This window comes from Nilaparvata lugens, chromosome 14, assembly GCF_014356525.2.
Source record: "Nilaparvata lugens isolate BPH chromosome 14, ASM1435652v1, whole genome shotgun sequence".
Classification (NCBI taxonomy): domain Eukaryota; kingdom Metazoa; phylum Arthropoda; class Insecta; order Hemiptera; family Delphacidae; genus Nilaparvata; species Nilaparvata lugens.
This window is the reverse complement of record NC_052517.1, coordinates 1,466,117-1,484,779: the sequence shown is the minus strand read 5'-3', so window position 1 is coordinate 1,484,779 and position 18,663 is coordinate 1,466,117. Positions and strand designations below refer to the sequence as shown.

The window sequence follows — 18,663 nt, the reverse complement described above, 5'->3', positions numbered from 1 at the left end:
CTTTAGTATTATGTTTCAGGGAGTAAAGTAAGTACTTTAGACAGTAGGTGGAGGAAAAAAATATTTCCATCTTACCCATAAATAGTAATATTCACAATCATTTTACAAGACAAGCAGAAGCACTTAGATTATCACAGTGCAATTACCATTTAACTTTAAAAAGTTTTGTTGAATTTGGAAAGAGTTTATTTAATAAACTGCCTGCTCATATTGAAGAATGTGATATTAATAGTTTTAAGTTTTCTGTTGAAAACATTCTAATTGACTGCTGTCCATATGGTTATGAGGATTTGTGGTGATGTGTATTTCGACAAAGCAGGTATTACTATCCTTTTATAGCTCCGCAGCGATGCTAAATCTGTTTTTGACTGTATATTTTCTCAACTGTGATACACCTGTTTTAAAAATGTTTTTATATTATATAGAATTTGCTTATCTTTGTCTTTTTTTGTATATATTACAATGTGACTGTGATGACTATTAACGTTTATTGTTATATTTTAGAATTTTTTATTTAATTGTTGACTTTGTCTTGCATTTTTGTTAAAGTGTTCTGACAATAAATGAATCTTGAATCTGGATTATCCTTGTCTATCATTCCACAAAGCAGATAGCTCTATCCTGTTTCGTATCAAATTATGGTGTTGTGTATCAAGATGAGATGATACTGTATCATATTGTTTTGATATAGTATATCATGTTGTGGTTGTTCTTGTTCTATAGTGAGGTCCACGTTATAATGGCAGAATTTGATTAGCATCGGTGTTGCTATCCTTGTCTATCATCCCACAAAGCAGATAGCTCTATGATACTGTATCATATTGTGTAGATACTGTATCATGTTGTGGTTGTTCTTGTTCTATAGTGAGGTCCACGTTATAATGGCAGAATTTGATTAGCATTGGTGTTGCTATCCTTGTCTATCATTCCACAAAGCAGATAGCTCTATCCTGTTCTGTATCAAATTATGGTGTTGTGTATCAAGATGAGATGATACTGTATCATATTGTGTTGATAGTCTATCATGTTGTGGCTGTTCTTGTTCTATAGTGTGGTCCACGTTATAATGGCAGTATTTGATCAACATTGGTGTTGCTATCCTTGTCTATCATTCCACAAAGCAGATAGCTCTATCCTGTTCTGTATCAAATTATGGTGTTGTGTATCAAGTTGAGATGATACTGTATCATATTGTGATGATACTGTATAATATTGAGGGTGAGATGCCATGGTAGAGAAAATCAATCATGAACAGTAGGCCGATAGTGAGTTCCACATTACAATTCAGTGGAGAAAGATAGGGAACTGTGTTGCCGAATCTCTGCTTTGCCACTGCCTTCTATTAAGGATAGTTGATACCGGTATATATCTGATGTAATATCGTTTCATTTTTTTTTGAGATAATCAATTATATTACTTTCCTTGCCCTATTACCATAGGTAAGGAAAGTATTGCTTTCCGAGAAAAATTAAGGTAACCTAAAAAATGGCCGCCACAACTACAGGTATGATGAAGTTCCCCTTTCAAATTTGATTGGTTAATAAGGAATATTCGGTGGCTGGTATTTTGAATAGCATGGAATATAAAAGAATATTTATATATTTTTTTTAGTATACTGATATGAAGTTTGTGATAATTTCAGCATACAAACATATATTTCATATGTTGATCAAATCTGGTTGAGGTATTGAATTAAGTTGGCTCAATGACTGACTACTCTATATGCTTCCTCATCTGAGCTTAGACCTTCTTACCTATAACAATGTGAGTTTTTAAAATAGAGATGCTTAACATGTTATTAAAATGGAGTCACTTTTCCTCTCTAGGGAGTTTTCCGTTTTTTAGTACCATGAGCGAAAAAGTGATACTTTAGTGTTTGTTTCAGGGAGTAAAGTAAATACTTCAGACAGTTGATGGAGGAAAAATTCTTTATTACATGTGAACAGTATGAATGTACAATTAATACAAAAATTCTTGTTGATTTTGATAAGATTCTTCAATAAAGTTTATGGGGAGTTTGAAAGATAAAGGACCTTCTGATATTGGCTTTAACTATATCATGATGTATATCTTCCTCCTTCTCCGGAGATTTCTATTTGTTCTTCTTTTTGTTATCAAATCCTGTCACTTTGTCTCCCTTGCCATCTGGCTTTCCCTTATTTTTATCACCTCCTGTCACTTTCTCTCCCTTGCCATCTGGCTTTCCCTTATTTTTATCACCTCCTCCTGTCACGTTGGTACCATTTTTCTTATCACCTCCTCCTGTCACCTTGGTACCATTATTCTTACCACCTCCTCCTGTTACATTGGTACCATTTTTCTTATCACCTCCTCCTGTCACTTTGGTACCATTTTTCTTATTACCTCCTCCTGTCACATTGGTACCATTTTTCTTATCACCTCCTCCTGTCACGTTGGTACCATTTTTCTTATTACCTCCTCCTGTCACATTGGTACCATTTTTCTTATTACCTCCTCCTGTCACATTGGTACCATTTTTCTTATCACCTCCTCCTGTCACATTGGTACCATTCTTCTTATTACCTCCTCCTGTCACATTGGTACCATTTTTCTTATCACCTCCTCCTGTCACGTTGGTACCATTTTTCTTATCACCTCCTCCTGTCACATTGGTACCATTTTTCTTATCACCTCCTCCTGTCACGTTGGTACCATTTTTCTTATCACCTCCTCCTGTCACATTGGTACCATTTTTCTTATCACCTCCTCCTGTCACATTGGTACCATTTTTCTTATTACCTCCTCCTGTCACATTGGTACCATTTTTCTTATCACCTCCTCCTGTCACGTTGGTACCATTTTTCTTATCACCTCCTCCTGTCACGTTGGTACCATTATTTTTATTACCTCCTCCTGTCACATTGGTACCATTTTTCTTATCACCTCCTCCTGTCACATTGGTACCATTTTTCTTATCAGTGTCTCCATCTCCGTCCTCCTCTCCGGGACAGTCTACATTCTGTGGATAGTCGCAAACCCTCAGGTCTGGACTGAACAATGTCCCAGGGCCGCATTGCTGGATGAATGTGCGCCCGTTGTCACAGTTCAAGAATTTGTCACAGTCTGTCGGATGCGCCATCAGCCCACTGAAACCACTGGGGCATTTTGCTTCTTTGCCCTTTTTTGAGTATCTTTTTTCTCTGACCTCTGGTCTTAAACTCTCTCCTCCTCCGAATTTTTCTTCTACTTGTCCTCCTCCTCCTACTTCTCTTTTTTGAATATTTTGTATTCCTCCTCCTCCTCCTCCTACTCCTCCCTCTCCTTTTCCTCCTCCTTCTTCCCCACCTCCTTCTTTTCCTCCTCCTAATTCTCCTCCCTCTCCCACTCCTCTTCCTTCTTCTCCTCCTTCAACGTTACCAGAATGTCCTTCTATTTTGTGATAATTTATAATCATGTCCAAAGTATTTCTCTTGTCTTGTACGCCTATATCATCTGTTTCGTTTTCCAAAAGCGATCTTCTCCTTCTTCTTCCCTCTGCTTCTTCTTCTTCTTCTCCTCCTTCTTTATCTTGTCCTTCTTCTCCGCCCTCCCCGTCCTCTCCTTCTTCTCCTCCTCCTTCACCTATTTCTCCCACTTCACCTTGTCCTTCCCCGCGTTTAGCATCTTTCATTTTCAAAAGTTTATTCAATGCAATTTGGTGGGCGATCATGTCCAATTTATTGTGATCAAGAGGTTCGGAGATACCTCCTACTTCTCCTCCTCCTCCTCCTCCTCCTCCTCCTTCATCTCCTCCATCTTCTCCTCCACCGTCATCTCCTCCTCCTTCTCCACCTTCTTCTTCTTCTCCTTCATCCATTGGTGGATCAGAGATCAGTGGTTCGTTGTCATTATTATCAGCTGGTGATCTCTTGCTGATGAGAGACACGTGGGACAGCTGAAAGTTGAAGAAAAACTTGGTTAGAAAAAGTGAATGTGAATATGATAAAATTATTCAAAGGCAAGATTATAAATAATGTATTCCAACCTCAAAGTGGAAGTTTAATTGTGCATTACATTATGAGTGGTTTTTTAATCCTCAATTAAAGCTCAGTTTTTCAGGCGGACACAGAACTCTGTAGTCTGTTTCTTTGTCCTTAAGTTGATTGTAAATGATGAATAGATGAATAGAAAAAAATAAAGAAATAGATAAATAAATAAATAAACTGTCTCCCGGCTACATAGGCCAAACAAGCTATTGACTCTTTGGATGTTTATAATTATTTTATTGACCTATGAGTGCTTATGCATGAATATATATTTAACGGTTTGAAGTACTGCCTATAGTGAGGTCCAAGTTTTTAATAGCAGTGGAGAAAGATAGGAGAACAACGTTTCCGATCCTCTGTCTTGTCAATGCCTTCTTGATGGTAGCTGATACAGGTTTATTGATGTAACGGTTCATTCTCGTTTAAAATAATAATAAATTTATATTTTATTAGCAGGAAGTTATATTTTACAATAATTTCATAATGAATTTTCATGATTAAGATGGAATATTTTGTGAGTTAATTGACTGAGCGAAGTGAGGTCTAAGATTCAAGTCGACGGTTTGGCATTTCTCTTAATGTTTAAATGTTTAAATGTTTAAATGTTTAAATGTTTAAATGTTTAAATGTTTAAAAGTTTAAATGTTTAAATGTTTAATGTTTAAATGTTTAAATGTTTAAATGTTTAAATGTTTAAATGTTTAAATGTTTAAATGTTTAAATGTTTAAATGTTTAAATGTTTAAATGTTTAAATGTTTAAATGTTTAAATGTTTAAATGTTTAAATGTTTAAATGTTTAAATGTTTAAATGTTTAATGTTTAAATGTTTAAATGTTTAAATGTTAAATGTTTAATGTTTAAATGTTTAATGTTTAAATGTTTAATGTTTAAATGTTTAAATGTTTAAAAGTTTAAATGTTTAAATGTTTAAATGTTTAAAAGTTTAAATGTTTAAATGTTTAAAAGTTTAAATGTTTAAATGTTTAAATGTTTAAATGTTTATATGTTTATATGTTTAAATGTTTAAATGTTCATATGTTGCGCATTTACGGCAAAACGCAGTAATAGATTTTCATGAAATTTGACAGATATGTTCCTTTTAAAATTTCGCGTCGACATATATACAAGTTCCTCCTCCTCCTCCTCCTCCTCCGTCGATTCCTCCACCGTCTCCTCCTTCTTCTCCTCCTTCAACGTTACCAGAATGTCCTTCTATTTTGTGGTAATTGATAATCATGTCCAGAGTATTTCTCTTGTCTTGTATGCCTATATCATCTGTTTCGTTTTCCAAAAGTGATCTTCTCCTTCTTCTTCCCTCTGCTTCTTCTTCTTCTCCTCCTTCTTTCTCTTGTCCTTCTTCTCCGCCCTCCCCGTCCTCTCCTTCTTCTCCTCCTCCTTCACCTATTTCTCCCACTTCACCTTGTCCTTCCCCGCGTTTAGCATCTTTCATTTTCAAAAGTTTATTCAATGCAATTTGGTGGGCGATCATGTCCAATTTATTGTGATCAAGAGGTTCGGAGATACCTCCTACTTCTCCTCCTCCTCCTCCTCCTCCGTCGATTCCTCCACCGTCTCCTCCTTCTTCTCCTCCCCCGTCGATTCCTCCACCATCTCCTCCATCATCTCCTCCAACGTCATGTCCTTCTCCTTCTCCACCTTCTTCTTCTTCTCCTTCATCCATTGGTGGATCAGAGATCAGTGGTTCGTTGTCATTATTATCAGCTGGTGATCTCTTGCTCATGAAAGACACATGTGACAGCTGAAAGTTGAAGAAAAACTTGGTTAGAGAAAGTGAAAGTGAATGTGAATATAATAAAATTATTCAAAGGCAAGATTATAAATAATGTATTCCAACCTCAAAGTGGAAGTTTAATTGTACATTAAATTATGAGTGGATTTTTAATCCTCAATTAAAGCTCAGTTTTTCAGGCCGGACACAGAACTCTGTAGTCTGTTCCTTTGTCCCTAATTTGATTGTAAATGATGAATAGATGAATAAAAAAAAATAAAGAAATAGATAAATAAATAAATAAACTGTCTCCCGGCTACATAGGCCAAACAAGCTATTGACTCTTTGGATGTTTATAATTATTTTATTGACCTATGAATGCTTATGCATGAATATATATTAACGGTTTGGAGTACTGTCTATAGTGAGGTCCAAGTTTTTAATAGTAGTGGAGAAAGATAGGAGAACAATGTTTCCGATCCTCTGTATTGTCAATACCTTCTTGATGGTATTGACAAAGTGCATGAGAATTGGTGCAGGGAGAGCAAGAATAGGGAATGCTGTACTGGAGGGTGAACAGTTGGAACAGGTATCATCTTTCAAGTATTTAGGAAGCATAATGGAAGAGGATATGAAATGCAACAAAGAAATCAAAGTAAGAATTGCTATGGCAAAAACAGCATTCAATAAGAAAAAGAGAATTCTTTGTAGCCAACTGGACAAGACAATAAGGAAAAGGCTAATAAAGTGCTATGTTTGGAGTGTGGCACTGTATGGTGCAGAAACTTGGACGCTGAGAAAGGAGAATAAGAGGAGGCTTGAGGCATTGGAAATGTGGATATGGAGAAGGATAATATATTTATATTTTACAATAATTTCATAATTAGGATAAAATATTTTGTTAATTAATTACTAAGCATACATTGTTAAATGACAGTCTGGCAATAGAGCAAAGCGAGAAAGAGATAGCGCTTTCCGCTTTGTTGAATGATATACAAGGATAGCAATACCATTGCTAGTCAAACACTGCCATTATAACGTGGACCTCAATATAGGTAATATTATTTCATAGGTACAGTCCCGGGTCCTGTAGCTTTGCCTATTGGCGGAGGGCTACTAGTCTATAATAGTACCCAAACAAAAACATCCAACATCTTTGAAAATGTATCTTTCCATAAGCAACAGATGCTCTTCTGTATCGTATCAAAAGCAACGTTTTGCATCCGAAGAGATACACAAGGAGCTTTAATGTATCTTTGCATGAACAATAGATGCTCTTCTGTATCTTGTCAAAAGCAACGTGTTGCATCCGAAAAGATACACAAGGAGCTTTAATGTATCTTCAACATAAGCAACATATGCTCTTCTGTATCTTCTCAGAAACAACGTTTTGCATCTGAAAAGATACACAAGGAGCTTTAATGTATCTTCAACATAAGCAACAGATGCTCTTCTGTATCTTCTCAAAAGCGATGAGTCGCATCTGGAAAGATACCCAAGGAGCTTTTATGTATCTACCTATAAGAAACAGATGCTCTTCTGTATCTTCTCAAAAGCAACGTGTTGCATCCAAAAAGATACCCAAGGAGCTTCAATGTATCTTTCCATAAGCAACGAATGCTCTTCTGTATCTTCTCAAAAGCGATGAGTTGCATCTGGGAAGATACACAAGGAGCTTTAATGTATCTTCAACATAAGCAACAGATGCTCTTCTGTATCTTCTCAAAAGCGACGAGTTGCATCTGGAAAGATACACAAGGAGCTTTTATGTATCTACCTATAAGAAACAGATGCTCTTCTGTATGTTCTCAGAAGCAACGTGTTGCATCCGAAAAGTTACACAAGGAGCTTTAATGTATCATTTATCACAACACAGCCTATCAGCTGACATTCGTTCAACATGCTGTTTCCATTGTTGGTGATACGTTGCAACTCTCTCATTCGAGAAGAATCTCTGTGTGTAGGGAGCTTCCTCCATCTAGGCATCTAGGGTCTCTGAAGCCTGATGTTTTTGCAAAGCCGTGAATATTACCCCGCCAACCATACCTTGCCTATATGCTTTTCAAAGTCTCGGAGCCAAAGCCATGATGAGTCAGCCCATTTGTGGAAAGTAGTCCAATACGGTCTCACAATGGATAACACATTTTACTCAATTACAAACCTTTGGTATCATCACCCTTTTTACCTACTAGCTTATTCTTTCAACACACATTAATTCTTATTCCAATAATTCTAGAATATTGTCTCAACAATAATTAATTCATATTCTATCTATATATATAAAAGCGAAATGGCACTCACTCACTGACTGACTGACTGACTGACTCACTCACTCGCAGAACTAAGAATCTACCGGACCAAAAACGTTCAAGTTTGGTAGGTATGTTCAGTTGGCCCTTTAGAGGCGCACTAAGAAATCTTTTGGCAATATTTTAATTCTAAGGGTTGTTTTTAAGGGTTTAAAGTTCGTCTTTTAGCATGTATATTCTTCTTCTCCCAATCTCTTAATTATAATATTGAAATTTCCATATCATATGGTACTATAGAAAATAGAACTATAATCTAGATAGAGTACCTCTTCGAAACAGTTGTTAACTGGCAACTAAATTAATAATTTTGTCAGGTTGGCATTAATTTGAGTTGACTTTCTTAGGTTGGCACCAAGTTGAAGATTTAAATGCATTTATCGCGGAAAAATTGATTGGGCACTGCTACTTCAATCCTGGGAATATTATATTACTAGCCGTCAGGCTCGCTTCGCTCGCCATATCCGTTTAGACAGACGTTTAGTCTGGAACCCCGACTGGATTGTACTAACATTTATGATAAAAATCCTCAAATGAAAAATGCAGGCGAGCGAAGCGAGCCTGCTGATCTCATTCCTGGACGATCCAGTCGGGGTTCCAGGGGGCGGAGCCCCTTGCTAGACGGATATGGCGAGCGAAGCGAGCCTGACGGCTAGTAACATATAATAGAGGAGAGAACTGGATTAAACACGTAGGGGCTAGGAAATTCACGAATGACGCATCATCACGTCTCAACTACTCAACTGATTAACTTGACATTTTGCATATACATTCTCAATTTACCGAGGATGGTTATGGGCCCTATTTTGAATTCTTCAAGATTTCACTAGGTCAAGGTTCCAGTTTATCAAGCACGGGTTACCTGCTTGTCTCCGATAATTTTGAAAAATTCTTACCAATAATTTATCGTCATATTCAGATTTGATGGGTGACTGGTTACATATAGTGATTTCTCCCAGTAAGGTAACTGCAAAAAGTAGAGCTTCATTAATATTTAATTCTAAATTAAGTTTAAACTGTTATTATTCAGTTCAATAAATGATGTATAAATAAATGAGTAAAGCCCAATAACCCGGACTAGATATGGTGAGGTCCACGTTATAATGGCAGTATTTGATTAGCATTGGTGTTGCTATCCCTGTCTATCATTCCACAAAGCAGATAGCTCTATCTTGTTCTGTATCAAATTATGGTGTAGTGTATCAAGTTGACATGATACTGTATCATATTGTCGGTTTGTCAAACATGTATTGCTATAGTGAGGTCCACGTTATAATGGCAGTGGAGAAAGATAGGAGAACAGCACTGCTGATTCTCTGCCTTGCCACTGCCTTCTATAGAGGACAGCTTATACCGGTATATCTGATGTAATATATTAACTGATCATTCTTGTTTTAAATTATGAATTGTATTTCATTTGTCAATGGAAAATATCTTTAAATGATTGGATGGTGATTTTCATGATTGAGATTTTAATTTTTTGTTGATGAAATATATTTCTACATTGTTGAAACAGGATATGGGAACTAGGCGGCGGTGGTAGAGGATAGGGCTATCTGCTTTGTGGAATAATAGACAAGGATAGCAACACCAATGTTAGTGGAATACTGCCATTATAACGTGGACCTCACTATAGCAATACATGTTTAACAAACCGACAATATGATACAGTATCATGTCAACTTGATACACAACACCATAATTTGATACAGAACAAGATAGAGCTATCTGCTTTGTGGAATGATAGACAAGGATAGCAACACCAATGCTCAGCAAATACTGCCATTATAACGTGGACCTCACTATAGAACAAGAACAACCACAACATGATAGACTATCAACACTATATTATACAGTATTATCTCAACTTGATACACAACACCGTAATTTGATACAGAACAAGATAGAGCTATCTGCTTTTTGGAATGATAGACAAGGATAGCAACACCAATGTTAGTGGAATACTGCCATTATAACGTGGACCTCACTATAGAACAAGAACAACCACAACATGATAGATTATCAACACAATATGATACAGTATCATCTCAACTTGATACACAACACCGTAATTTGATACAGAACAGGATAGAGTTATCTGCTTTGTGGAATGATAGACAAGGATAGCAACACCAATGTTAATCGAATACTTCCATTATAACGTGTACCTCACTATAGCAATACACGTTCGAAAAACCGACAATATGATACAGTATCATGTCAAGTTGATACACAACACCATAATTTGATACAGAACAGGATAGAGCTAACTGCTTTGTTTGTTGAACAGGAGGTTCAAAAATTGAGAAATATTAATTCCACAAATCGGATATAAATTACAAAATTCCATTCAGTATAAAATTAAAAAAATGAATTCCAAAAGTCTCTCACCTAACAGAGTAACTGTCAAGCCCAATGAAAACATTCCAGAATTCGAGTTCTCTTAGAATTTTCAAAGAAAATTAACAGAAATTTGAAAGTCAAAGTTATCCAAGGACATAAAATTTAAGAAACATCGTAATGGAAATTAGCTGCTGGAGTAGTCTACACAGTCAACAACTTTATAAACATTTAGAACAAATAAATATACAAATTTCTACAAAGATCGCAACATCCCAATATTACCTGTAGAAGAGAAATCAAGTTTAGATATTAAGTCTTGAAAAAATTGTCAACTTTATTGTTTTTTGGAATGCTTCACTGCATCTCTATAATGACAGAAAAATTAATGAGAGGAAAAAATAAATTGATTTAAATTTTTTTGAGGGAAAGTCAATCAAAAACAGAATGCCTATAGTGAGTTCCACGTTATAATATAGCAGTGGAGAAAGATAGGGAACAGGGTTGACGAATCTCTGCCTTGTCACTCATTGATTTATGCTAATTGGGACTTACTCAAGCCACATCATTGCCATGAACAATAAACAGCTGTTGTAGCTATGGTGAAAGTGATATTTTCGAGCTCAAAATTTAAGTGATTTTATTCTATATTTTGTGGATATTTGAAGTTAGGTTTTTGTTTTAACGGAAGTTTCATTATCAATCTATCTAAATTTTAAATTCTTTGTTTTATTCTGATTCATAGTTTCAGATTGAAGATTTGATGTTGAAATTGAAGTGAACATAACCTACATAATATTTGGACGATTTGTGACAAAATCAGGAAATTGAAGAAGTTTTGGGCAATAGCCTGTTTTTTCTTTTCCGACTATTGTATTGTTCTCTCTATCTAATAAATAAATAAATTGCCCCATTACTTAATCAAGTCCCTAATCAACGGATAATCAAGTCCCAATAAAAAGAAACCAATCAGCTGTGATTTATCAACATATCTTTAGTGAGGTCCACGTTATAATGGCAGATTTTGATTAGCATTGGTGTTGCTATCTTTGTCTATCATTCAACAAAGCAGATAGCTCTATCCTGTTTTGTATCAAATTATGGTGTTGTGTATCAATTTGAGATGATACTGTATCATATTGTGTTTTTTTTTTGTTCTATAGTGAGGACCACGTTATATTGGCAGTGTTTGGTTAACATTGGTGTTGCTATCCTTGTCTATCATTCCACAAAGCATAAAGCTCTATCCTGTTTTGTATCAAATTATGGTGTTGTGTATCAAGTTGAGATGATACTGTATCATATTGTGGTTGCTCTTGTTCTATAGTGAGGTCCACGTTATAATGGCAGTATTTGATCAACATTGGTGTTGCTATCCTTGTCTATCATTCCACAAAGCAGATATCTCTATCCTGTTCTGTATCTAATTATGGTGTTGTGTATCAAGTTGAGATGATACTGTATCATATTGTGATTATACTGTATAATATTTAGGGTGAGATGTCATGGTAAAGAGAATCAATCATGAACAGTAGGCCGATAGTGAGTTCCACATTACAATGGCAGTGGAGATGGAGAAAGAACTGTGTTGCCAAATCTCTGCTTTGCCACTGCCTTCTATAGAGGATAGTTGATACCGGTATATATCTGATGTAATATCGGTTCATTTTTGTTTGAGATTAACAAAAATATATTTTATTGGCCAAGAAATGGAATAAATAAAAATATATTTTCCGATGAATATTCATAATAGTGATTGAAAATTGTAGCAATTAATTATAATTCTACATTGTTGGAGAATGATCTGGCAACTTTGCAGGGCTTTTTAAGGATGGAGCTATCTGCTTTGTGGAATGATAGACAAGGATAGCAACACCAATGTTAATCAAATACTGCCATTGTAATGTGGACCTCACCATAGTAATTTATATCCAAATATTATATTGGAAATAATAAGAGATAAATAATAATAATATCGAGTGACCTGGCTGGCTCAGGTCTGGTGTCAGGGTTTTCAGGTCGCAACTGATCAATTTCAGGGCCTCTCACATCACCCAACGACTGCATTTTGGCAGCTGCGACCGACGACTTGACGTGTCAATTCGAAACATAGGATACTCTCTATAAGAGAGAAATAATAGGATATAATAATGTTGTCAATGGTTGGTTCGATTTGAATAGAACATTAAATATGGGAATAATTGTTGATTGATAATAACTACTATTAAAATAACTGAAATTAATAACAGATTAAGTATGTTGTTGATGATGATGATGATGATGATGATGATGATGATGATGAGGACAAGAATAAGTAGAAGGAGGAGAACGAGGAGAAAGGAAAAATAGGTACTTCAATCAATAAAGGGTTTTTTCCTACAGATACCTTGAAAAGTGACCATTTGTGCACTGATTGCAGGCCGCAAAGAATCACTTTTCTTCACTAGTGCGCAAAGTGAGTACTATGCGTACTCCAGATTTGCAGCATGACAACGCAAAATAGTTAGTAGGTTGTATGGAGCACCAGTGCAGGAAATCAAAATTAAGTTGGTAATACTCATAGTGAGGCCCACGTTATAATGGCAGTGGGAACAGCGTTGCCTTGCCATTATGTGCCTTCATTATAGACATTTCAATGCTTAATAAGATAAACCCCTTCAAGCAGTCAGATGAATTTTCAATTGAATTACTAATCATTATAATTCAATTTTAAATAAATTAAGGTTTTTATTAATAATAAAATTACACAGAAAAACATTTGATGGATTTCAGGGAATTTTACCCATAATTACCCACTTTTCATATTCAATGGTAACTGTAGAAAAATTTAATGTGAAATATGTGCGCAAAGTTCGTTTGCTGCACTTAAGAAACCATCATTCCGCACTCGCCTACAGCTCGTGCGTAAACGTTTCTTTCGGTGCAGCAAACTGTAACTTTGCGCACTAGTTGCACAAATAACTATTTTAACATTAGAGATCAACCAGATATAATTAATTTCCTCCATAAATTGAATTGCATAGATAAAATTCAACAACGTTGTCTTACAATTTGTAATACATATCAATTGATATATTTATAATATTTAATATTCTTGTTCAGCTTCAATCATTCGATTAGTAGGCAGCTATTCCCATCTTTTTCTGTCCAGAGCTGTACTTTTCAGTTGGATGTAGCTCTGGATCTCCTAGATCTTTGCTAACTTGCCTCAGCTATTATAGCCGGGGTCTTTCAGGAGCCGTTTGTCCAATAATTTATTTATTTATTTATCTAATCATTCAGAATGATACAACTTAATAATCTTAATAACTTATCAATATTAATATGTAATTGAACATTAAATTAATCACTTCAATTGAACGTTCCTTTAATAGAACTTAATCATCACTAACTGAATAAAAACAAGGTAACAAACTTTTTCACTATTGTAAAATTAATACAGAACTCTTGTTGTTACTTTCATCAACTATTTATTACCTGTTATGATCTTCTAATCCGGGATTTATCTATTATAAATCAAATAATCTTATAATTAATTCATATCTATTATAATATTATATATCATGATTCATTTCTGTCTCTTTCTCAGGAGATATAATATACAGGTCAATGGAATTTGGTGAAGAATAAAATCTACTTTTATTATATAGATGATGATTCATTTCTCTCTCAGGGGATTTAAAACCTGTAATTTCATCTTTGTTTCCCTTCTTCTCAGATTAATTCTCTATGTTTGACCAATCACGTTGTATTTTCTTCCCCTTGGTCTCGTGAGGTTTCAATTCACACTTCTCATTTGGTTTCTCTTTCTCATCCTTTTCCTTCTCCTCCTCATCCTTTTCCACTCTTTCCTCTCTTTTAACTTTCTTCTTCTCTTCTACCTGTTTCTTCTTATCCTCTCCCTTCCCATTCTTCTTGTCTTCTACCTCTTTCTTCTTATCTTCTCCCTTCTTCTCCACTACCTCCTTCTTCTTATCCACCCCTTTCCCAATCTCCTTATTCCCCTCTTTCGTATCCCCTCCCTTCTCCTTTTTCGGATCCACCACCTTCTCCTTCTCTTTCTTATCGCCTGTCTGTGGTACTTCTTTTAGTCCTGTCTTCGGTACTTCTTTTGGCCCAGTCTTCGGTACTTCTTTTAGTCCTGTCTTCGGTACTTGTGTTAGCCCAGAGCAGTCAACGTTTTCAGGATGGTCACAAGTTTTGTGGTCGGGACTAAACACAGTACCAGGACCACACTTCTGGATAGACGCAGTACCGGCATCACAGTTTAGATACTGTTCACAATCCGTGGGATGTGGCATGAGACCACTGAAACCAGCTGGACATTTCGGTTCGTTCCCTCCGCCACTAGAGTTTTTCGTTTTGTAGGACTCGGCAATCATGCCCCAATGTATTTTGACCAGGAGTTTTGGAGTTCTCTCCAGCTTTTGGTGCCTTGTTCATCTGTTGATCAGCTGGCGATCTCTTGCTGATCAGCTGTTTGTGTGTCAGCTGAAAATTGAAGGAACTTGGTTAGGGAGAGTGAAAGTTGAAGAAAAATATCATTTTTTGTGTAGTTGAGAAGTTGATATTGTGGTAATTATTCATATGGAATGAAAAAGACTAAGAAATTGTCAAAAACCAAAGATTTATTGAAAAACTTATATAAAACTGATTTATCAGAGATTGACAATGGTGTAATAAGACTAAGAAATTGTCAAAAACCACAGATTTATTGATACTTAGAAAGACCGGTTTCGGTTGTTACACCATTGTCAATCTCTGATAAAACTGATTAATCAGAGATTGACAATGGTGTAATAACCGAAACCGGTCTTTCTAAGTATCAACAAATCTGTGGTTTTTGACAATTTCTTAGTCTTTTCCATTCAATATGAATAATTCGATATGACAATGGTGTAATAACCGAAACCGGTCTTTCTAAGTATCAATAAATCTGTGGTTTTAACAATTTCTTATTCTTTTTCATTCAAAATAATATCATGTAATGAAGTATTTTGATAGAGCTTCTTGAATTGTTCGATTATCATAGAAATTACTTGTACCGTACCCTTGGAAAACGTATAAAAAATACTATAGTGGGGTCCACGTTATAATGGCAGTGTTTGATTAGCAATGGTATTGCTATCCTTGTCTATCATTCAACAAAGTGAATAGCGCTATCTCTCTCTCGCTTTGTTCTGTTGTCATATCGGCCTTTAACAGTGTCAAATTGATAATTAATTAACAAAATATTCCATCTTAATTATGAAATTATTGAAAAATATAATTTCTTGCTCAATAAAATGACTGCGTGAAGTCTACTGTTCACAGAACTACTGGTAAAATATAATTGATTATTTTATCGATTATTCAACAATAAACATTATTATAAACATTTTTATTCTAACAATTAATATTACATCATTGAACCTGTATCAGCTACCGTCTGTAGAAGGCATTGACAAGACACTGTTCCCAACGTTGATCCCCTATCTTTCTCCACTGCCATTATAACGTGGACCTCACTATAGCTCTATTAAAATACTTTATTACACAATATTATTATTAAACTAAAATCCAAATTAAATGCTGTAATTCACCCCGAAGTCTTCTGCTACTGCAAATATTGACAACAGGGTAAACAGCTAGATGCAAACTCGATGAGCGACTGTAGTCTGGCTGACCGCTACGGCTTCGTATAAAATGAGCGCTGCATCCAGAGATTGTCAGTTTGGTTTAAGGGTAAGCATTCCTGACCGGCAATTAGGAGGTACTGGGTTCGATTCCTGGGCTGACAAATAAATTTTGAATAGTAGTGATCATCGAATTTCCATCTAGCTGTTTACCCTGTTGTCAATATTTGCAATAGCAGAAGTCTTCGGGGTGATTTACAGCATTTAATTTGGATTTTCGTTCAATAATAATATTGTGTAATAAAGTATTTTAATAGAGCTATAGTGAGGTCCACGTTATAATGGCAGTGGAGAAAGATAGGGGAACAACGTTGGGAACAGTGTCTTGTCAATACCTTCTACAGACGGTAGCTGATACAGGTTTATTGATGTGAAATTAGCTGTTCATTCTCGTTTAAAATAATCAATTATATTTTATTAAGGAAGAAATTATATTTTCTAATAATTTCATAATGAATTTCCATAATTGATATGAAATATGTTGTAATTCTACATTGTTAGAAGCCGATCTGGCAACAGAGCAAAGCGAGAAAGAGATAGCGCTATCCACTTTGTTCATTGATAGACAAGGATAGCAATACCATTGCTAGTCAAATACTGCCATTATAACGTGGACCTCAATAAAGTAATATCCATCCATACTATAATAAAAGAAAGAACTGGCTTATAAGAAAGAAACATATATGATAAAAATGCTCAAATGAAAAATGCAAGCGAGCGAAGCGAGCCTGCTGATCCCATTTTTGGACGATCCAGTCGGGGGTCCAGGGGGCGGAGCCCCCTTGCTAGACGGATATGGCGAGCGAAGCGAGCCTAACGGCTAGTAACATATGATAGAGGAGAGAACTAGCTTATACAGGTAGGGGATAGGAAATTCACGAATGACGCATCATCACGTCTCAACTACTCAACTCATTAACTTGACATTTTGCATTGAGATTGTCAATTTACCGAGGATGGTTATAGGACTATTTTCATTCCTATTGCTCTATTGATTCCGATTCAACAATAACTGTTTTAAAACAAATTTAGTCAGTCTAAAGTTACTAGACAGTGCCGCTATTGAATTTTACTTTTTCATATATTTGACAATATTTCAATAAAGGGAAAAATTAGCCTACTTTGGTCCCATCATGGACGAATAATCTTTCCTTCATAGAAAAAACTTTCTCAACACATTTGTATCCACTAGCAGAGAATAGTCATAATATTCCATGGATATAGTAAAATCCACGTTATAATGACAGTATTTGATCAACTTTGGTTTTGCTATCCTTGTCTATCATTCGACAAAGCCAGTGGTACTATCCTTTTCCAGGTCCACAACGATGACAAGTATGTTTTTGACGGTGTAGAAATATAATTAACTAGCCGTCAGGCTCGCTTCGCTCGCCATATTCGTCTAGCCAGGGGGCTCAGCCCCCTGGACCCCGACTGAATCATCCAAGAATGAGATCAGCAGGCTCGCTTCGCTCGCCTGCATTTTTCATTTGGGCATTTTCATCATATATTAGGACAATCCAGTCGGGGGTCCAGACTAAACGTCTGGCTAAACGGATATGGCGAGCGAAGCGAGCCTGACTGCTAGTAATATAATATTCACAGGATTGAAGTAGCAGTGTCCAATCAATTTTTCCGCGATAAATGCATTTAAATCTTCAACTTGGTGCCAACCTAACAAAGTCAACTCAACTTAATGCTAACCTGACAAAATTATAAATTTAGTTGCCAGTTAACAACTGTTTCGAAGAGGTACTCTATCTAGATTATAGTTCTATAGTAACATATGATATGGAAATTTCAATTATAATTAAGAGATTGGGAGAAGAAGAATATACATGCTAAAAGACGAACTTTAAACCCTTAAAAACAACCCTTAGAGTTAAAATATTGCCAAAAGATTTCTTAGTACGCCTCTAAAGGGCCAACTGAACATACCTACCAAATTTGAACGTTTTTGGTCCGGTAGAATTTTAGTTATGCGAGTGAGTGAGTGAGTGAGTGAGTGAGTGAATTAGTGAGTCAGTCAGTCAGTGAGTGAGTGCCATTTCGCTTTTATATTTATAGATGGAAATAAATTGGAAGTTTCATTTGTTTAAATGCTAATTAATGCATTCAATTTGGATTTTCGTTTGATAATAATTAAAATATTAATTAAATTCTCTTTTGAAATCAGTTTTGAAACAACGTTGTTGAACTCTTATTTGGCAACGTTGCACTCGTCTGTTCCAATCTCCTTCAGTCTTTTTCCGTGCGGTTGACTATAGCTCATTCTTTTAAGATGGAATTAAATAGAGAATGCATTTATTCAAATGCTAATTGATATATAATTATTATTGAACGAAAATCCTAAATAAATGCTGCAAATCACCCCGAAGACCTCTGCTACTGCAGACATTGACAACAGGGCTAACAGCTAGATGGAAATTCGATGAGAACTACTATTCAAAAAAAAAAAAATTCATTCAAGTCACTAAGTCATTCTTTTAATTCTTTTAACTTACATATGAATTCACTTTTTTAAATCTCAATAAAATTTAAAAAGGTTCTTACCAACAATCTATCGTCATCTTCAGTTCTGATGGGTGATTGATTGGAGATAGTGACGGTTCCCAACAGTAGAACT

General features: G+C 35.5%; 1 protein-coding gene across 1 annotated transcript in view; it reads right to left on the bottom strand.

The window, feature by feature from the left end:
- The window catches only part of LOC111058027 (uncharacterized protein DDB_G0290685), a 34,674-nt gene extending 16,011 nt beyond the window's left edge, over positions 1 to 18,663 (bottom strand). The window contains exons 1-4 of the mRNA XM_039441134.1: positions 18,591 to 18,663; positions 14,100 to 14,853; positions 5,402 to 5,746; positions 2,221 to 3,271 (exon numbers count right to left, since the gene is read on the bottom strand). Coding sequence (XP_039297068.1) covers positions 2,221 to 3,271; positions 5,402 to 5,746; positions 14,100 to 14,744 — 2,041 coding nt within the window. The 5' untranslated portion in view covers positions 14,745 to 14,853; positions 18,591 to 18,663. The remainder of the gene's footprint in view (positions 1 to 2,220; positions 3,272 to 5,401; positions 5,747 to 14,099; positions 14,854 to 18,590) is intronic.